The following is a 22,621-nucleotide window of genomic DNA, read 5'->3' as shown; positions in this document are numbered from 1 at the left end:
CATGTATACAAATGTAGGATCTTAATTTGAGCAAGTTTCCTACACACGGAAAATAAATGTAAATTGTTATGTGGATTATAAACAATGAACATTTTTGCAGGTGTTGATACATTTTTCATTAGGGCAAATCAAGTGGAAATTCCAAACGTTAGAAGCCTTTTTAACCCTCAAATTAACTACAAGTTTGCATTTCCTGCAGCGCAGGAAAATTCTCAGCAATAAAATACTAAATAGATTAAGATCCTACATCTGTACGTATTTTCAAATCTTTCTGTTGGAAAATTCAACTTGAAATTGCACTTTTGTTCCAGCCCATGTGCTAGAACAACTGGTTCAATGCATTCAACTTATAATGAAGCCATTGATTAGTTGAATCAGGTGTAATTCTCGGCTGAAACAAACACATGCATACCATGTGGGTCTCTGGGACCCGGACAGAATAACACTGATCTACAGTCTGAGAGTTTACAGAAGTCACAGTAACATTAAACAGAATACTTTCAGTCCTAAAGACAGAAATGTAAGAGCAGGCCAGCATTTGTGTCTCATTACTGTTACACAACTGTTTCTCTGTCATTTTCAGTGAGCGCTTGTTCTGTTAATTCCAGAGGAAATAGAGGTGGCGTTTTTGTTGACCAAACCTAAGTGACATGCTGGTGAAGAATGCAGACAAATGGGCTCTATTCAATCCACTTTGTGGAAATTCAGATTTACAGTGCTTAATTTCAAATACACACTCAAATGCATTTCCATTTCACTCTGATATTTAGAAGGCTGATCTTTTAAGGGATGTTTTAAAGCTGAAGAAGAGTAAACCCCTGAAACAAGGTTCGCCAACATTCAATAGTGGAGCGTAAACCACAGATCAATACTGCCCTCTAGTGTTCTTCATGATGATCAACAATCTCTCTACAGCTCAAAGACATCACAACATTGACCATCGCCAATCACATTCATACTGCCATAGACAGGGTACCATTCTGCTCATGGAGAAAGGACAGGTAAAGACAAGCTCCTCTCAGAGTAGTAATGTTAAACCAACAATCTCTATGCCATGATTTCTTTGCCAGCTAGTTACACTTGATAACCATTTACTATTCCTAGCTGGAAAACAAAACCATATGTATGATGTAGACTGATGACCCAATATAAATGCTTCAGTTCTTGGTCATGTCCTTAACCAGAGAGAAATAAAATGTTGAAGTTGTTTGATCCACAGGCTGTATTTGGATAGAAAAGCCATTCTGAAAGAGAGCCAGCAGGGGTCGCTGTTTACCTTTCCTCAGCTAATAAAATACAAAATGAGTTGATCGCTGTGACCGTCGCTGCCACAACTAATGCCCTACCTCCTTCCCTGCCAATGGACAAGAGTAATACGAGATTAAAAAAGGTCCTCTGCTATTCTAACAATGAAACGAAAATCAGAGGTAAAAAATAAATAAAATAAGTTAATACCTTCATTTGGATGAGTGAAACTATATGTCATTTTCACCTATTTTCTCTAATCAAGTGCTAGCATAGGCTACTGTGCTTTAAAATCATATATTTAGTGGAAATTCAATACTACCAATATAACGCTGTCCGATGTTTCAGAACTTGGTCAACAAACTTGTGTACAACAGTGGAATCCTGAGTGACTTACAAGGCGTGGTCATGATGGTGTTCTGGGCATAACAAAGATCCCACAGGACTATTTCCATAATAAACAGATTATTCCATGGGCGAATAGCCGCACACAAGCCTAAGATCAACAAGCGCAATGCTAAGCGTCAGCTGGAGTGGTGTAAAGCTCACCGTCATTGGATTCTGGAACAGTGGAAATGCGTTCTCTGGAGTGATGAATCATGCTTCACCATCTGGCAGTCTGACGGACTAATCTGGGTTTGGCGGATGCCAGGACAATGCTACCTACCCCAATGCATAGTGCCAACTCTAAAGTTTGGTGAAGGAGGAATAATGGTCTGGGGCTGTTTTTCATGGTTCGAGCTAGGCCCCTTAGTTTCAGTGAAGGGAAATCTTAACGCTACAGCATACAATGACATTCTAGACAATTCTGTGCTTCCAACTTTGTGGCAACAGTTTGGTAAGGGCCCTTTCCTGTTTCAGTATGACAATACCTCTGTGCATACAGGTCCATACAGATATGGTTTGCAAGATTGGTGTGGAAGAACTTGGACTGGCCTGCACAGAGCCCTGACCTCAACCCCATCGATCCCCTATTGGGATGAATTGGAAAGCCGACTGCAAGCCAGACCTAATCGGCAAACATCAGTGCCCGACCTCACTAATGCTCGTGGCTAAATGGAAGCAAGTGCCCAAGCAACGTTCCAACATCTAGTGGAAAGCATTCCCAGAAGAGTGGAGGCTGTTATAGCATAAAGGGGGGGACCGACTCAATATTAAATGCCCATGATTTTGGAATGAGATGTTTGACTAGCAGTCCACATACTTTTGGTCATGTACTGTAGCTATGATGTCCCACTACATTTCCAATCCCCCTCCCTCAAACTATTTGGAATTGTGACTTTTTTCTGGAAATGTGTCTTGAGTTTTGTCTGGGAGGGATTTGGGGGGTCTGTTTTGGCCACATCTTAAAGCTGTTTATTGTTATTTTAGAATGGATGGGAATAGGCTCTGCTCATTCTTGGTAATATCAAGGTTACATTTGCTTATAGACATGTTGTCAGACTCAGCACACATTTAAGGCTTTTACCCACAGATTAAGGGCACAAGGCTGTCAGCAGTCTACTAACAATTGTTGTCACATTGCTAAGAAATGTGTTCATATCATATGTTTTTTACCTGGTTTCATATTGTTTTCTAATAATTGTTTACAAATGTGTCACATTTCTGAAACACATTGTTCTTGATTATACAATAAAACATAAACCAATATATATAAATGTGATGGATGTTACAGTACTTTAGCTCTGTTCCCGAGTGTAGAACTCTAGAACTCTCCCTCTGCCCTCTAAGACAATTGGTCATCCCCAGAGTGGTGTCACTTTGTCAGACAGCAGCCCTTTGTGCCTAGTTAAGAGACAAAAAGCAGTGGTGTTGTGAAACAAGCCAAAGAGGGCGGGTGGTAGAGAACAGGAGAAAACAGTCTGTTTGGGTTACAGTGCCTATACTTAGACAGCAGTACCATTCTGGTCATGGAGAAAGGACATGTAAAATACAACGACAAACTCCTCTAAGAGTAGTAATGTTAAACCAACAATCTCTATGCCATGATTTCCTTGCCAGTGATTTACTATTCCTAGGTGGGAAACAAAACAAAAACTAATTCAAAAACATTTAGTAAAACGGTGATTTTACCCTGATGTAGACTGATGACCCAATATAAATGCTTCAGTTATTGTCATATCCTTAACCAGAGAGAAATAAAATGTTTAAGTTGTTTGATCCACAGGATGTATTTGGATAGAGAAGCCATTCAGACCGAGAGCCAGCAGAGGTCGCTGTTTCTCTCCTCAGCCAATAAACAGCCAATTGAGTCAAAACAAAATGAGCAGAGATCTCTGTGACCTTCACTGCCACAACGAATGCCCTACCTCCTTCCCTGCCAATGGACAAGAGTAATACAAGTTTTTTTTAAAGGTGCTCTGCTACTTTAACAATGAAAATAAAACCAAAGATAACTGTAAAAATGAACTGAATCAAACTAATATTCCTTTCATTTGGCTCAATGAAACAATGATATTCGCTTTTCAACTATCGTCTCTGAATCATGTGTTAGCATAGTGTATTTTACAAACATATATTTGCTGGAAATTCAATACCACCAATATAATGCTATCTGATGTATCTGAACTTTTTCAACAGACTTGTGTACAAATATTTTTCTCATGAAATGATTGATGAGCAACGTCATAGTGGAATCCTGAGTGACTTACAAGGCGTGGTTATGATGGTGTTTTGGGCATAACAAAGATCCCACAGGACTATTTCCATAATAAACATACTTTGATATTTAGCCAACAAGTGCTCAGCTTACACTACCGTTCAAAAGTTTGGGGTCACTTAGAAATGTCCTTGTTTTTGAAAGAAAAGCACATTTTTTGTCTGTTAAAATAACATCAAATTGATCAGAAATACTGTGTAGACATAGTTAATGTTGTAAATGACTATTGTAGCTGGAAACGGCAGATTTTGTATGGAATATCTACAGAGGCCCATTATCAGCAACCATCACTCCTGTTTTCCAATGGCACGTTGTGTTAGCTAATCCAAGTTTATCATTTTAAAAGGCTAATTGATCATTAGAAAACCCTTTCGCAATTATGTTAGCACAACTGAAAACTGTTGTTCTGATTAATAAAGAAGCAATACAACTGTCCTTCTTTAGACTAGTTGAGTATCTGGAGCGTCAACATCTGTGGGTTCGATTACAGGCTCGAAACCTGCAAAACACCAGTCTCAACGTCAACAGTGAAGAGGCGACTATGGGATGCTGGCCTTCTAGGCAGAGTTACAAAGAAAAAGCCGTATCTCAGACTGGCCAATAAAAATAAAAGATTAAGATGGGCAAAAGAACACAGACACAGGACAAAGGAAGATTGGAAAAAAGTATTATGGAGTTCCTCTGTCCAGTGTCTGTGTCCTTTTGCCCATCTTAATATTTTATTTTTATTGGCCAGTCTGGGATAGGACTTTTTCTTTGTAACTCTGCCTAGAAGGCCAGCATCCAGGAGTTGTCAGTTGAGGACTTGTGAGGTGTCTGTTTATCAAACTAGACACTAAATGTACTTGTCCTCATGCTCAGTTGTGCACCGGTGCCTCCCACTCTTTCTGTTCTGGTTAGAGCCAGAGTTTGGGGATGACAATTTTCACAATAAAAATGCACCTTTATAGTTAAAGCATTACATGCATAATCGCATTTGCAGTCACTTTTGACAATGGTGTTTTCCCGCTAATGGAACATTCACCCTTATAGCCGACAGCCATGTGTGCACTGCTGTGCTTATAAATGTGAAGAAATAGCCTACTAGTTTATAAACATTTTAAGCTAAATGTTCTGATCTGTTGCATCAGCGACATTGCGTAAAAATATTTTTGGGATGCTAGTGGTTGTATTAATTTAGGATTTATTGCACCCCACAACTGTCCCAGACCATGTTTGGAATATTCATTTATCGCACATAATAGGTTGACTTTTGTACTATGGGGGATAGTAGATTGACATAGGCTAGTGGTTTTGCTGTTTGTTAGGCCTACTCAACTTGTTGGCTGACAAAAAGTAAATATGGACAGTTCTTCCAATATCTTCAATATGCACCTCGGAATTCGGATTTCGGATTCTTCTGAAAAGAAAGGTTCTTTAGACCCGTCTAAAATAAATAATGGATTTATTGTGAAGGTGTAGCCTATATTACATGGATTTATTATGCTTAAAAAAAATGCTTGTAGGCAATGTGTGGAAGCCAAGAGATGGTAAATATGACTCATCACCTACATTTGGTCTTATGTAGCAAAATTTGAATTTCAGTTTTTTGGATAAAAGTTGAGACAAAACCATACACTGTATTTGAGGAACAATGGGAAAGTAATTCTGCTTTGAATGTTGATAAACTTGTAAACACACCTTTACTAGTGTTTTTGTTTTTTTACAGCAATTCGACCATGAAGGCCTGATTCAAGCAGTCTCCTCTAAACAGTGGATGTTGAGATGTGTCTGTTACTTGAACTCTGAAGAATTGATTTGGGCTGCAATTTCTGAGGCTTGTAACTCTAATAAATGTATCCTCTGCAGCAGAGGTAACTCTGGGTCTTCCTTTCCTGTGGAGGTCCTCGTGAGAGCCAGTTTCATCATAGCGCTTGATGGTTTTTGCGACTGCATTTGAAGAAACTTTCAAAGTTCTTGCAATTTTCTGGATTACCTGACCTTCATGTCTTAAGGTAATGATGGACTGTCATTTCTCTTTGCTTATTTGAGCTATTCTTGCCATAATATGGACTTAGAATTTTACCAAATAGGGCTAACTTCTGTATACCAAACCCTACCTTGTGACAACACAACTGATTGGCTCAAACGCATTAAGGAAAGAAATTCCACAAATTAACAAGGCACACCTGTTAAATTAAATGCATTCCAGGAAGCTGGTTGAGAGAATTCCAAGAGTGTGCAAATCTGTCATCAAGGAAAAGGGTGGCTACTTTGAAGAATCTCAAATATAAAATATATTTGGATTTAACACTTTTTTGGTTATAAAATGATTCCATGAATGATATTTAATAGTTTTGATGTCTTCAATACTATTCTACAATGTAGAAAATTGTTTTGTTTTTTAAAGAAAAATCCTTCAATGAGTAGATGTGTACAAACTTTTGACTGGTGCTGTATGCTATTGTTCTGGCCTGTGTGGTTCATATGTGTTGTAGTTTGTTGCATCGTATTGCTTAGTTCATCATTTGTGTCAACTTTGAATTCAATCTAAGGCATAGATTGTTAACTACCTCCATTTTGTACTTGACCTTTACAGATGCAGACCCGAAGACAAACCAAGTCTCCAATTGTCCCAGTACTGTGGTGTACTGGTGTACTGCAGGCCTAAGTGACCACACACACTCAAATGGACCTACAGCTGGGGTAAGATTCTTCCATCATTCACACACAGTAGACACAGTTTAATTAAACGACCATGTTATCAACCAAATGCTGTCCTCATTGCTTAAGTTGTATTGTCTATGGCTCAATTTGTGGAAATACTGTGATCACTCATCTTTAATGTTGTGATTCACAGACACATGATGACCACAATTTGAACGCTGCAACCGAGATGGAATGACATGGAGGGACACACGCTGAGACCCTGAGTATGACTGGACATGGGCTAGGGTATTTGTGATGACCTAAAAATGGATGCAGAAGCACACCAGCACACCGTTTAATGTTCATTCCGTGGCCAACCATCCCTCTAGTTACCCCTCATTCCACACTTTGCCTTTTATGCTCCATGAACCCTCAACTTGACACCTTCACCCATTTTCCAAATCCAGCTACCTTCACTTGTTCTTCTCCTGATATAACATCTAGCAACACATTTAAAAGTGTTGTGGTGTACTGTTTTTGCTACCTTTTTTCACCTGTGTAATGCTGTACTCCTCTTATTCTGGGGTTCAGACTGAATGCAGTGGTAAAGGTGCTGCTCACAATGGACATCAGCAACATGGACCTGTTACATTGACCAGAAGACTGTTGATATAGCTGTGTTCAGGCATGGCTTCCTTGTTTTGAGTCTGTTGTTTCTCATTCTGCAGGAGTTGACCTAGCATTTTATATTAAATCTACTTCACACATCCAGTAGTTTCTCCTTTTGTAACCCACCAAAAATCACTACATGCTGTTTTACATTGTGTTATTTCTGCTGGTCTAATTCCTAAAAAGGAAAAGTAGACAAATCTCTGCGCTCTCAGATAGTAATAATAGTTCATATGGTGCTCTTCAATGTCCCATGTTTGTGGCATTGATGAATAAATAATTTGTTTACTTCAAATTAGATGTTTATATTTGATGTATAAAAGACATACAGTATGTATGTATTGGTTACTGTTGTGATTTCTTTAAAACAATGTAATTGTTGGAGTTCAAGTGTTTGACGTGATTGATGGGTGATTAGGTGCATTCTTGTCAAATAAATAGGCTTATTAATGCATGATTATGGATACATTCTGCAAAGAGTTAATCTGGCTTTGAATCTGCAACAGAACATGTCAACAAGTTAGTTCTGAATTTCTTTAATAAAGCAGTGCATTCTGACACCAAGAATTGAAATATATATCACCTTGTTCATATAGTTGGCAGTAATTCTAAGGGATTAAATATAGACCTCCACCGGCTGAAGGAGCAGAGGATCTGGTAAAACAAAGGTGTCAACTAGAGATGACATGCAGGGAGGGATCTTGCATGTCTACATTTATGCTAATTAGCATTTTCGAATTAGAGTAAATAGAGCCGAATATATTGATAAAAGTCACCTTGTCCAGGAGAGATTTACACAGTTATCAAAACGTCACGCCGGGGAAAGCCTACAATGAAACACAAGCCTTGTTTGAAGCAAAATGAATGGTGAAAAAAAACTAACGATTGGAACCATTTCAGTGTTTGTCGCTAGGTTTTATGGGTATTATGAGACGTCCACTGTGGTGAAGTAGTGGGATTGGTTGTTTAGCAACAAAACCGGTTTAGATTGTTGACAAAATATAAACTATATTTTTTCTCCAATGTTTATTGGAAACATATATACATTTACACAATGAGCACTTGTTGTCGCTCAAATACAGCTTGCAGTTGTTGGTAGCTAGCTACAGATGTTTTTGCCATGAAAATCTGTCAAAACACCTCAAAACAAGACATTGTTTAAATAACAAGATGAAACTAGCTGAGACGAGTCACTTACGATTCCCCACATGGCAGTTTCGTGTCATTGTTGATAGCTAGCTACCTGGTCATCCATAATCACAACAAGAGATTATTACCCCATTAAAGTGTCCATATCCTTTTCGTGACGTTGTCAACTAACCCAGCTATCTGATTAATCTCTACACTCACGAGTCAATGACAGAAAATGGGCAGTCCGACAAATAGCGTAAAATTCCTCTACAGATAAAACAATGAGACAGATATTTCACTGGATGTATAAATGTGAAGCATCCGGTGTGCGGTTCCACTCACTACCAAATATGGTAGTGCGGGGAAGCATACTGGCGGGCTGTGGGAGAAGTTGGAACGATATGGATTTTGGCCGACATTTTGCAAATCTTTTCATCAATTAAACATTTAATCTCAATACAATTTCTGTTCCCAAACCTAGAATCTGTTATAAACGGAACGGACTAAGTTTTGTAGACTTCACCATTTGCAAAAGTTTGTAAAAATCGAGTTGTTTAGGCGTTCCGTAAAGGAAATATGCAGATGTTAACTAGAACGCGCCAATAGGATATTGCTAGCGCGTGCTTGGCTCTGCCCACCTCCTTGCTTGTTCTGCCCACTCTGACTCATTTGTTGTTATTGGAAATGACAAGTTCTGGTCTATCTTGGTTTCCTTAAAAATCTTTGGCTCCTGCAATCATTTTGAGACTGCAGCGCGGGTTGTATGGTTGATGTCCAGTTATTTCCAACCCACATTTTTTAACAAAGTCTCACTCTCTTCTTGATCTTGTATTAGGATCTAGGACAAAAAAAAGCCTTTGGAATCATGAGTAAAGTGCAAGGTGGGATGAAATGCGTGAAATATCTCCTTTTCGTTTTCAACTTCATATTATGGGTAAGTGTTGGTCCTACTATCGATAAATTAATATACAGTTATTCAATCATAAACAAGGTTGCATGTGTGCATAATTGATCGTGATTGCAGATGCATTTTGCAGCAAGTGAATCTCTCACGCTGGTTGAAGCCGATTCATTTATATTCTTATCTAGGTCTGGGGGGAAACTTCATTTCGTTTTAGATCTATCTCTGCAATGTAATCTGATTTTTATCAATATAACTCGTTTCTTTTTTCCACGTATTCCACGTATTCTGACGGATGAGATAGGACTTCCTCACACATACACACAAGTACTGTACACACACTCTCTATTCTCATCCTTCTTTAACCATGATGTGGCACAATGTACCATCTGAATTTAATGTATAATGTCAACAAAATGCGTGAATTAACTATGTTAACAACTATTATATGTCTGCAAAAAGTATGTTCAAATTACATTTTCAAATCAAATCGTATTTGTCACATGCGCCGAATACAACAGGTATAAACTTTACCGTGAAATGCTTACTTAACAAGCCCTTAACCAACAATGACATTCAAGAAATAGAGTTGAGAAAATATTTACTAAATAAAGTAAAATTTTTACATATATATATATATATATATATGTATATATATATGTGTGTGTGTATATGTATGTGTGTGTATCAAAAAGTGACAAGAAAATTACATAACAATAAGAGGCTTTATACAGTCTCACTATGTTGCTGTAGACACTGTTATTCCCTGATGTGAGTCCAACATAGCATAGGCCTATGAATTTGTTGCAGAACTGCAGTTTGTTTCTATATTTCCAACATAGCTATCTATGATAATAGAGATCCTATTAAATAACTAGATGGGACATGTCATAAAACCTTAGAGTTCCAGAAGGGTGTGGAAAAGGCAGCCATATTGGTCAGGGAGACATCCAAACCTGTCTAATTGGAATGAATGGCAGTAGAGACATAATCTTGATTTTTCTTATGTAGGAAAATAAAAGTAAGGCATGTGATATCAGAAATTGTGTAATATAATTATTGTCAACCTACAATATTAAAATAGTTTCCACGGGTTTTATACCAATTTTCCGATAAATAGCCTAAAATATGTAAACAGACCATACATGTCTCCATGTTTTGTTTCATTGGAAAGCTGTGATTGCTATTATATTATACATTATCAGTACTTGTTGCATTTACAACTTGTCTAAGTCCTATCATCAACTGATTTCAGCCAGTGTATGGCTGTGGATGGACTGCATTTTCTGAATGGAATGTTGGCATAAACTTCTTAAAATCAATCCCATATACTATGATCTCACAAAACAAAGGTTTTAAATTCTCTAGTTCAGCAATATTAAAAACAGTCAAATGCTTCTCAAAGATGCCCTCTGGTGGTCAAACTAGCACTAACTAGCATTAATGGCAACAATGGCTGACACTAAAATAACATGCCATAGAATTCTGCGACTGCCCGCAAGCTGTGCTGCAGTACGACACAACCACTGTAGTCCCAGTCGGTATTAGATAGAACGTTGCGGCCCTACCCGCCAGTGGGGAAACAACCAGTGCTTACCTAGGTTACCCCATTGGCTCACACCAAAAACATGACCTTTTTCAAACACAATTTTCTTGTTGTCTGCTTTCTTGTCAATTACAAAACTACATTCAAGTAAAGTCCAACATGTCTAAAGATAACTATCAACAGTGCCTGTTCTCAGGCGTTCTCTCTACTTAAACGTAATACGATAGGGCTTCCCTCATGCCCCTTTTCATGATGGTGCTAGCAGTCACGTGAGTGAGTGTTAGCTAGCTATCGACCGGAACATTAAGCTAGTCAAGACCATTAACACAAGCAAATGGACTATTCAGCTACAAGTAGTAGTGAGTGGATATACAAATGGACAATACTAAACAAGTTAAATGTCTTACCTGTGGTGAAATGTTTTCCACACTCATAGCTACGTGTGTCCTACTTGGACACCGGGTCACCACATTTCCCACTATCCCACTCTGAATAGCCTGAAGCCCCACGGCTCTTCTCGCAGGCCTTATTTCCCTATGTAGGAGCATTGTGAACCGCAGGCCCTTATTTCCCTATGTAGGAGCATTGTGAACCGCAGGCCCTTATTTCCCTATGTAGGAGCATTGTGAACCGCAGGCCCTTATTTCCCTATGTAGGAGCATTGTGAACCGCAGGCCCTTATTTCCCTATGTAGGAGCATTGTGAACCGCATGTCGGGATTTTTGACCTGGTTGAACAGCAGCTTTTCGGCACGTTTTGTTATTTCTGTATAACAGAAAATTAGCTATGAAGTTGTCTCTTTTACACTGGGGGTCAATGGGATTTTTTTTTTCTTCCCTCAATTTTCATATATGAAGTTTTTAACCTGTTTTCATATTGTTTTCTAAAAGTAAACATTTTGACCAATGTGTCACATTTCTGAAACTGAAACTGAAATACAAATACATTGTTCTTGATGATATACGTAATATTATGGATATTAGAGTATCTCTATTCCCGACTTTACGATCTAGAGCTCTCTGCCCACGGTAAGACAATTGGTCGTCCCCAGAGTGGTGTCACTTCGTCAGACAGCAGCCCTTTGTGCCCAGTTATGAGACAAAAGCAGCAGCGTTGTGAGCTGAGCCAATGAGGGTAGGGTCATAGTGGTGAGGAGAAAGCCAAAGAGGGCAGGGTCATAGTGGTGAGGAGAAAGCCAAAGAGAACAGGGTGGTAGTGGACACAGCTTGAGGCTGAGACACCACGGCCTGCCCTGTCTAGGTTTTAGCTGTAGGCACAGATGTAGGATTAGTTTACCCTCTGCCTATCCCTCTGCTTATGCATCCCCATTAGGGGTTTAAAATGTAACACGGTCTTGGGGCCGTGTCTGCTTTGGCTGCCCCTCTACATGGTGCTCTGAAGGCCAAAGGCCCCAGAGGTTAAAAGCGGACTAGTTAGAATGTGCTACTTTTTTATTACAACATAATACCATTAGATTTCCACTATGTGCAGTAACGGTTGAAAACAACTGGTTATTGTGTATGTATTTTTAATGGGACACAGAGGACACACAAGGGCTGTGGTTAGTTGTGAAGTCAATTTATTCGTACTGGCTGTTCCTTTTAATGAAAACAGCCATTTTTGACAGTTGTTTTTTTTCTGAGTACAATGTTTTATTGAAGAGTCTGCCCAAGAGCATCTGCTCAGCCTCTATGTAAGGCCAGGCAGCACATGGATGGAATACCACCGTGTATCTGGTAAGGCTGTCATGGGGATCAGTGCTGTCCTGATCTGTTCTCAAGGTCAACTCGAGACAATGTTAATTAATAGGCACCAGTCAGTCTGAATCTCATCTATAGTATGCAACATCATGCTCTAATAAAGGTTAAGGTTCATGATGACATAAAAAAAAGGAATGTAATATTGTGCAGAATGGGTTAGTTGATTGTCAACGTGTTGCATTGTTAAACAGTGAATATCTGTATAACAATGTTGATGATTAATGAATACATTTATTTATTTATTTCCACTAAATGTTATACAGTGAATATTGGTGTATGTTTAAGCTTGATCTCTCCTTTTCTGCACCCCAGCTGTGTGGCTCATTTGTGTTGGCAGTGGGATTATGGCTGAGGTTTGACCCAGAGACAGTCCAGCTCCTGACTGGAGAGGAAGCCCCTGAGACCTTCTTCATAGGTGAGTCCAGTTCACAGTGAGACCAGGAGCCCAGATCAGCTGAACACCCTCCCAACTGTTCTACTGGAATTAGTTACCAGTCTTGTGTTTAGAATGGCATAACATAACCATAGCAAAATGCTAACATCTCCTCTGTTTCAAAAAAGGTTTTCAAAAAATGTCCTTACATTTCCTTGTACGGAACACAGCCCAGTTACCCACAATGTTCACTAGGGTAGGAATACGTTTGAAGTACAGTATTTAATGCGTGGCTATCTTTGTGTTTGTTGAAGCATTTCCCATCAACCTGGTCCTGTTTTAATCTCACAGGAACATACACTGAGTGTATAAAACATTAAGAACACCTTCCTGATATAAAGTTGCACCCCCTTTTGCCCTCAGAACAGCCTGTGTTCGTCGGCATGGACTCGACAAGGTGTCAAGCGTTTCGCAGGGATGCTTCCCACAGTTGTCAACTTGGCTGGATGTCCTTTGGGTGGTGGGCCATTCTTGATACACATGGGAAACTGTTGTGTGAAAAACCCAGCAGCGTTGTGATTCTTGACACACTCAAACCAGTAGGCCTGGCACCTACTAACATACCCCGTTCAAAGGCACTTAAATCGTTTGTCTTGCCCATTCACCCTCTGAATGGCACACATACAGTACACTACCGTTCAAAAGTTTGGGGTCACTTAGAAATGTCCTTGTTTTTAAAGAAAATATATTTTTTGTCCATTAAAATAACATCAAATTGATCAGAAATACAGTGGAGACATTGTTCATGTTGTAAATTACTATTGTAGCTGGAAACGGCAGATTTTGTATGGAATATCTACATAGGCCCATTATGAGCAACTATCACTCCTGTTTTCCAATGGCACGTTGTGTTAGCTAATCTAAGTTTATAATATGAAAAGGCTAATTAATCATTAGAAAACCCTTTTGCAATTACATTAGCACAGCTGAAAACTGTTTTGCTGATTAAAGAAGCAATAAAACTGTTCTTCTTTAGACTAGTTGAGTATCTGGAGCGTCAACATTTGTGGGTTCGATTACAGGCTCAAAACACCAGTCTCAACGTCAACAGTGAAGAGGCGACTCTGCAAAGAAAAAGTCGTATCTCAGACTGGCCATTAAAAGGAAAAGATTAAGATGGGCAAAAGAACACAGACACTGGACAGAGGAACTCTGCCTAGAAGGCCAGCATCCCATTTCCAGCTACAATAGTCATTTACAACATTAACAATGTCTACACTGTATTTCTGATCAATTTGATGTTATTTTAATGGACAAGAAATGTGCTTTTCTTTAAAAAAAACAAGGACATTTCTAAGTGACCCCAAACCTTTGAATGTTGGTGTACACAATCCATGTCTCAATGTTTAAAAATCCTCCTTTAACCTGTCTTCTCCCCTTCATCTACACTGATTGAAGTGGATTTAACAAGTGACATCAGCGTTTACCTGGATTCACCTGGTCAGTCTATGTCACTCAGTGTATATGCTATGACAGGAATCTTAACTTTTTGATGGCTTATTCTATTAGAGTCAGCACTCAATTGCCTGTGGGTCATCATCCCCTTTTAGGACATAATCACAGGTTTATTCTTGCAACAACAAACATATTTCCCACATGAGCTCTTTGAAGAGAAAGTGCTTGGAGGGGCATTTTCCTGAGCGTCCAATTATATGAAAATGATAACAATAACATTCACACAATGCCTCTCAACGTTCAGTATTAAGTACACTTCAGTTCAGTGTTCCATACAATAGCATCTCTCTCAATGGGTCTCCACCATGGAAATTAGTAGAATGCAGCCTATTCTTGTTACTCCCACTTAGAGCATGACCTAAAATGGTGACTTCACTTCATCAGCTCTTCACCATGCCTTCACCCAGTTGGCTGCTGTCCTCAGGGTGCTCTGAGGCTACAGTCTCCTAGTGACCGCCACTCCCATCAGCCAGAAAGTCATGATATCATCAAACATTGCGTCATTCATTGCACATTGTGATATTGACATCTGGTGCCAACTTCTTGATTTAATCCTAGTTAAATGCAGTAAAAGAAGATCTGGAAAGATGCCCAAGCTCTGGGATGATGTATGCAATGTAGCTGGTTATGATAACACTATCAAGTTAATTTAGGCTTTCAATGCAAATGTCATACCAGCGCTTTCCTGGGCATCCAAACCATGTGGCACAAAGAGAGCTTCTTACCCAACATGGTGACTTCTGAGTTTGGTAATACGCTCTTAGAAAAAAAGGGTTCCAAAAGGGTTCTTCGGCTATCCCCATAGGAACACCCTTTTTGGTTCCAGGTAGAACAGAACCCTTTTGGCTTCTACCTGAAACCAAAAAGCATTCTCTTAGGGAGACAGCCGAAGAACCCTTTTAGGTTCTAGATAGCACTTTATTTTCTTCTAAGAGTGTATTGGTTGTAGCCAACAATACATGCATAACCATGTGTTCTTATCCATTTCACTTCACATTTAATGTGGAGACGTTGCAACGACAACAACAAAAATCACTACGATTGATCATTCTTTTATCATATTGCCTTGGCAACACAAGACACATATTATCTTGGGCTGCATAAGAACCATAGGAGAGAGAAAGGCCTTATTGCAGCTGTCCCGACGAGACAAGACCAGACTGAACAGACAGAGATACCATAGAGGGGCAATATGCAGCATTCTCTACAGATGATTCACTTTCCATTCTGTCACTTCTGTGTCTGTCTAAGCTGAGACAAGCCTATGGGGAGCAGCCACAGTAGATTTGCACACTGAACTCTCAAAGATTTGCATTGCCCATTGCTATCCTCCACCAATACTGGGCCAACACAGAAGTGCAAATGCTTAGATATGGCAGATATCGATAAGGATGAGTGCTGTACATGTGTTGGGAAGGCCTCTCTTATCAACGTCGCTGTGTAGGTGCCTTTGTTTGTGTAAAGCAAGGCACCTGTCTTGTCTCATGGTGTTTTCCATTGCTAAGCAGGAGATAAGCTTTGAGCTCAGCCAGCCCTCTTGTTCCCAGTTTCCTCCCCCAACCACAGCGCAGCCACAGCGCAGCCACAGCGGACCGTTTCGCCACACCTCCTGTCTATTGTTCTTATGCAACGAAAACAACCTTAGCGCACCACGACCCCAATGTGGTTTAATTAGGCAGCCATAGCAGTTCCTGCCTGTGTCATTGATTAAGCCCTGAACACGAAGCATGGGGACTGCCCTGGTGTACCATTACTACCCTATCACAGGGCTGGTAATAAGAGGTGTAGGAAAGCAACACAGGGCTGGAAGTTAGGAGTATGGGGGGGAACCTCAGGGCTAGTAGTGAGGGTTATGGAGGGCGGCACCACCGGGCTGGTAGTGAGGGGTGGGGGGGGCACCACAGGGCTGGTAGTAATGGGTATGGGGGGGCATCACAGGGCTGGTAGTGAGGGGTGTGGTGGGGATACCACAGGGCTGGTAGTGAGGGGTGTGAGAGGGCACCACAGGGCTGGTAGTGAAGGGTGTGGGGGTGCACCACAGGGCTGGTAGTGAGGGGTGTGGGGGGGCACCACAGGGCTAGTAGTGAGGGGTGTGAGAGGGCACCACAGGGCTGGTAGTGAAGGGTGTGGGGGGGAACCACAGGGCTGGTAGTGAGTTGTGTGAGAGGGCACCACAGGGCTGGTAGTGAGGGGTGTGGGGGGGGCACCACAGGGCTGGTAGTAATGGGTATGGGGGGGCATCACAGGGCTGGTAGTGAGGGGTGTGGTGGGGATACCACAGGGCTGGTAGTGAGGGGTGTGAGAGGGCACCACAGGGCTGGTAGTGAAGGGTGTGGGGGTGCACCACAGGGCTGGTAGTGAGGGGTGTGGGGGGGCACCACAGGGCTAGTAGTGAGGGGTGTGAGAGGGCACCACAGGGCTGGTAGTGAAGGGTGTGGGGGGGCACCACAGGGCTGGTAGTGAGTTGTGTGAGAGGGCACCACAGGGCTGGTAGTGAGGGGTGTGGGGGGGCACCACAGAGCTGGTAGTGAGGGGTGGGGGGCACCACAGGGCTGGTAGTGAGGGGTGTGGGGTGCACCACAGGGCTGGTAGTGAAGGGTATGGGTGCGCACCACAGGGCTGGTAGTGAGTTGTGTGGGGGGGCATCACAGGGCTGGTAGTGAGTTGTGTGGGGGGGCATCACAGGGCTGGTATTGAGGGAGGGGGGTCATCACAGGGCTGGTAGTGAGGGGAGGTGATTATCTTTCCTACTCCTTGTGTTGAGAGGGGTAATGTTGCTCAAGCAGGGATGAAGCAGCTAACGACATCCACATGCCTCTGAAAATGAGTGTTGTGTTGATGAGAGAAATGTACTGCTGCACGTTCAGCAAAGATGTGCGTTGGATTACTTAAGCAACACCAAGATATTCAGGGTATGCAAAATATATTCAATCAACCGAGAGGCACTTTGAATAATGTGCAATTAGCACTTTGAAGTGAAAAGTACCTTGTTTTAATGACACTTTTCACAACTGTCAGGATTTTGCATCTCCTTTCAGCTCCTGTATTTTCCACATCGAACACTTCAGAATGTTAACATGTTAGCTGTATTATATACGGGATATTCCTTCACTTCAGTTTGCAGTTATCTAGATTGTGTTGCTGCATGGTTTGGTCCATGTGCAACAATCTTTGTTAATGCTGTCACCATCTGTTGATTCACTGAACCTCCCCCCGCTCACTCTCTGTCTATCTCTCCTCAGCCGTGTACATACTGATTGGTGCAGGTGGGGGAATGACGCTGGTGGGATTCTTTGGTTGCTGTGGAGCTGTGAAGGAGTCACAGTGTCTCCTTGCTTCGGTGGGTAATTGGTGGGAGTTTTACCTTAGGCACCTGTCTCTGTTCAGTGGAATGCAATTTTATCTTAGCTCTACCCAACCATTTTGAGTCAACACAAGCCTCCCACTGGGCACAGACGTCAATGCAATGTCTATTCCACGTTGGGTCATCATAATTTCATTGAACTGATGTGAAAACAACATTGGTTCCACCAGTGTGTGCCTGGTGGGCTTATCTTATGAGTATACTGTCAGCAGGCCCTGAGTTTTTACTAACCATATGTCCTGATCTGGGAAAACTCCTGGCCATATGTACAGGATACTGTATGGTAGGCTATGCATTAAAATGAACTGGGTGGTTCGAGCCCTGAATGCTGATTGGCTGACAGCCGTGGTATATCAGACGGTATACCATGGGTATGACAACATTTCTTTTTTTTACTGCTTTAGTTATGTTGGTAACCAGTTTATAACAACAATAAGGCTTCTCAGGGGTTTGTGGTATATGGCCAATATACCACGGCTAAAGGCTGTATCCAGGCTCTCCGCATCGCGTTGTGCATTAGAACAGCCCTTAGTCGTGGTATATTGGTGATATACCACACCCCCTCAGGCCTTATTGGCTTAATATGTCACTGCCCTCTCTGTTTTGCAGTTCTTTGCCTGCCTTCTTGTAATCGTTGGTGCAGAGGTTGCTGCAGGTGTGTTTGGATTCATGAGCAAAGACAAGGTATATCCACTCCAATCAATGGTCTGATATTAAACTTAAATGAAAGACAATTTATTGATACTGCAATCTCTGACCAATTTTAATTCATCCTTAATCTATGTTTTAGATCATTGAAGATGTTCAAAAGTTCTACAGTGAATCTATTTCAGAAGGTTCTGAAAATGCCAACCGGACGGCAATAGCAGCAATTTACCACACTGTTGTGAGTTAAACTACTGTTTTCTTTATGCTCTCATTAAGTACTTATTGATCATGTCACATTGTCAATGTTGTCCATTTCTATGTTTTGATATGCTATATTTATTTGTTATATTCTGTTTTATTTCCATTTGTAGCTGAATTGCTGTGGGGACTCCGTGACTAACCCGTCTCTGTGTCTTCCTGGTGAAGAAGACCTAAAGGTACGAACAACTCTTCTTTGCGCTCTCCTGCTGCAGTATCATATATTCCTCTAGGTGGCAGTATAACACCATTGAAAACAACATGGTTTACCGTAGTTCCACTTCTTGTCTCCTTTACTGTCTGATAGCCATTACTTTAGGCCGGCAGTTATCTATTTTACCTAATTTCAAATTAGATTATTAATTTCTAGTTTTATAGGCTAGTTATAGTACAGTAGCACCTATAGCTGTGCTTAGATCATGGGTTTCAGAGATATTGTGTGCTCTATAGAGGCTAATGAAGATACCCTAATGTTCTCTTATTAAGTGAATTAAGGTATTGTAAGTGACATTATTCTATGTGTGTTTCCAGAACTGTCTGAATGCAATAACGGACTTTTTTAATGAAAAGCTCTACATTATCGGATATGTGGGGATTGGTGTTGCAGGAGTAATGGTAAGAGTCTTACTGACACTCAGGCACAAATTACATTATGTTACATATGGTAACTCATTATATAATTATTTACAAAATATTACCAGAAATCTGCAGAAAACTGTATTACAAGCTTATAGTCGACTAATATAGTTTTTTGTTCTCTCCTCAGGTCATTGGTATGATCTTCAGTATGGTCCTCTGCTGTGCAATTCGGAACAACAGGGAGGTGATCTAGAAAGACCCAGTAGCTCCAGCCTTACCCCTCCCACCCTGCAGGCTTAATACCGACTCACCAGCTCTTTATAATCACAATGCCTGAACAAGGAGGGTACATCACATCTGGGATGGAGGACAGGGGAGCCTTTTTTAACACAAACATTCAAGTCCGGGGGTCCATTTAGTGGTGCGGGTGTGATATCACACACTCAAATGTTGGCAGGGATTTCCCCATCCCCTGGACAGAGGCAGTTAGACCAGAACCCCTCTCTCTCCTCTGGCATCTCGGTGACCTGAATAACTGGCCTCTTACTGCACTCCTCTCCAAGCACAACGTGGCTCAGCATCTGGCACTACTCTGAGACATCCCCCATGTTTCTCATCCTCTAACACTGCCATGTTCATGTACCGTCTTCCTCTTTGACGCAGGAATGTGATGGCTGAGGAGCATTGCTGTATACAAACTCCTTTGTGTGCTGTTTTTAACGTTATTTATTCAATGTCTTGTAACCTCAGTTCAAGGGTTAATTTTGTGTACAGAGCTACTGTAGTCGTACGTTGTCTGCTTGTAAAGTTGTATTTAGGTCAGTAATCTTAACTTCAGTCATTGAGTTTTACATAACTGTTGTTGGGACTTGCACCTACTGTATGCATCATACATTTCATTACTCACTAAATGTCTCAAATGTGTATCTTTGTATAGACAAGCCCAAGCAATCTATTCCTACCACAGCTGCATATTCTACTTTAACAAACGGTATGTTGTTTTCCTTTGCTTGGCCCATCAGCATAGTGTTGCTCTGCTACAAGCATACCCTGCACCTTGTTTTGGAAAAGAGCTGATTTCAACTTGACCAACATTCTGAAGAACTTTTGTCATTAATATTCTGTGTCGGGAAGCAGCTACATTTTATGAAGCACTGTCCTGTCATTATTTGAATGTCCAACCTGAAGTCTGGATGTTCAAGCCTTTTTGCATTGTCCTGGGCGAGGCCTCAGAGAACACGTGTGAACTGTTCCAGTGAGTTAGTGTATATTTTTGAATGAATCTAGTGGGTGTTAATATTGTTTGCACACAGTTGGCCCACACTGTTGTAGATCCAGGTTATGGATGCTAATAATGTCAAACAAAAAAAACATTGAACGCTTTTATTTTATCAGCATGTCCATTTGGTCAAATGAGATGTTTTTATCATATTTAAATGTTCATGGATCTCCCGTGAGAAAGCTAAAAGAAATTAGACTATTTAACCTAGTTAATAGCAGAAAGCTATTAGCTGTATTTGACAAACATTAGGGATGTGGGGGTCAGTTGATTGTTCACCCATCCGCAACCGCCTGACTATATGTGATAATGGTTGAATCTGATGCCCGACCCCAACCAGCAAATATAGAAAATGCACTGTACAGTTCCCATTTTTCGCTTTAACATTTATTTATTGACAAATGAAGTTTTAACATACAGGTGACCCCAAAGCTTAGGTTTACGCACTAATGCCAGATAAAAAATAATGAAAAACCGGTAACACTACCGGACACCCAGCATCTTAACACATTATGAAACGGTCATAATAACCATGTCATAATGTCATAACAGCTGACATAACTTGTTATGACACATATATTTGAACCTGTTGTGACATATATTGTGTTATTTTATGGCTGGTTATGACACCTACATAAGAGTGTCAAAACCTACCACACAACGCAAAACATTCCATTTCACCATAGCCTACTCTTCAACAGCATGTTTATGTTATATAACATTTTCTGAAATTGACCATATTAAAATATTGTTGTAATTGGGCACACATTGCTGTCAGACTTGCACCTACCCCAATGCTCTCTTTCTGATGACAGGGATGAACGCAGGAACAGATTTCAGGAGCAGGACAAGACACCCTCTTTTTGACTGATGACTGACATAAGGGCATGCACATGACAGGCCTATCTGGTTTATATGATTATGATGGTCATAATGCTTCTTGAGTGTCATTAAGTATATTTTTTACAAGTTAGTTAAAATATGATGAAAAAAAACATGACTGTAAATAATTCATCACAACAACAACAACAAAAAAACAAACAAACAAGTTAAAGAAACAAACTTTCAAACGAAAGGAAACTTCTTGGCAGGGAAAAAACACATGTGAATAAATATGGGTTTTGACACTTATGTAGGCGTCATAACCAGCCATAAAATAACACATATGTCACAACAGGTGTTTTGACCATATTGGGTCAGCTGTTATGACATAAACTACATGACCAAAACAAAAAGTATGTGGACACCTGCTCGTCGAACATCTCATTCCAAAATCATGGGCATTAATATGGAGTTGGTACCCCCTTTGCTGCTACAACAGCCTCCACTCTTCTGGGAAGGCTTTATACTAGATGTTGGAACATTGCTGCTACAACAGCCTCCACTCTTCTGGGAAGGCTTTATACTAGATGTTGGAACATTGCTGCAGGGACTTGCTTCCATTCAGTAACAAGAGCATTAATGTGGTCGGGCACTGATGTAGGGAGATTAGGTATGGCTTGCAGTCGGCGTTCCAATTCATCCCAATGGTGTTCGATGGGGTTGAGGTCAGGGCTCTGTGCAGGCCAGTCAAGTTCTTCCACACCGATCTCGACAAACCACTTCTGTATGGATCTTGCGTTGTGCACGGGGTCTTGTCATGCTGAAACAGGAAAGGGCCTTCCCCAAAATGTTGCCACAAAGTTGGAAGCAGAGAATCGTCTAGAATGTAATTGTATGCAGTAGCATTAAGATTTCCCTTCACTGGAACTAAGGGGACAAGCCCGATCTATGAAAAACAGCACCAGACCATTATTCCTCCTACACCAAACTTTACAGTTGGCACTGCATTGGGGCAGGTAGCATTCTCCTGGCATTCGCCAAACCCAGATTAGACCGTCGATTTCCAGATGGTGTAGTGACTCATCAATCCAGAAAACGGGTTTCCACTGCTCCAGAGTCCAATGGTGGCGAGCTTACACCACTCCAGCTGACGCTTGGCATTGAGCATGGGAATCTTAGGCATGTGTGCGGCTGCTCGGCCATGGAAACAAATTTCATGAAGCTCCCAACAAACAGTTCTTGTG

General features: G+C 41.0%; 1 protein-coding gene across 1 annotated transcript; it reads left to right on the top strand.

Annotated features, from left to right (window-relative positions):
- Positions 1-9,006: 9,006 nt before the first annotated feature.
- LOC139371374 (CD9 antigen-like) lies at positions 9,007-21,512 on the top strand. The gene is made up of 8 exons (XM_071111738.1): positions 9,007-9,266; positions 12,852-12,954; positions 17,670-17,767; positions 18,401-18,475; positions 18,582-18,677; positions 18,811-18,876; positions 19,229-19,312; positions 19,464-21,512. Exons 1-8 carry the CDS (start codon positions 9,198-9,200, stop codon positions 19,527-19,529), a joined length of 657 nt encoding a protein of 218 aa, XP_070967839.1. The 5' UTR covers positions 9,007-9,197; the 3' UTR covers positions 19,530-21,512.
- The last annotated feature ends 1,109 nt before the right edge of the window (positions 21,513-22,621 follow it).

Source organism: Oncorhynchus clarkii, chromosome 17 (assembly GCF_045791955.1).
Source record: "Oncorhynchus clarkii lewisi isolate Uvic-CL-2024 chromosome 17, UVic_Ocla_1.0, whole genome shotgun sequence".
Lineage (NCBI taxonomy): Eukaryota > Metazoa > Chordata > Actinopteri > Salmoniformes > Salmonidae > Oncorhynchus > Oncorhynchus clarkii.
Note: the sequence above shows the minus strand (reverse complement) of the source record. Positions and strands in the feature narration are given on the sequence as shown.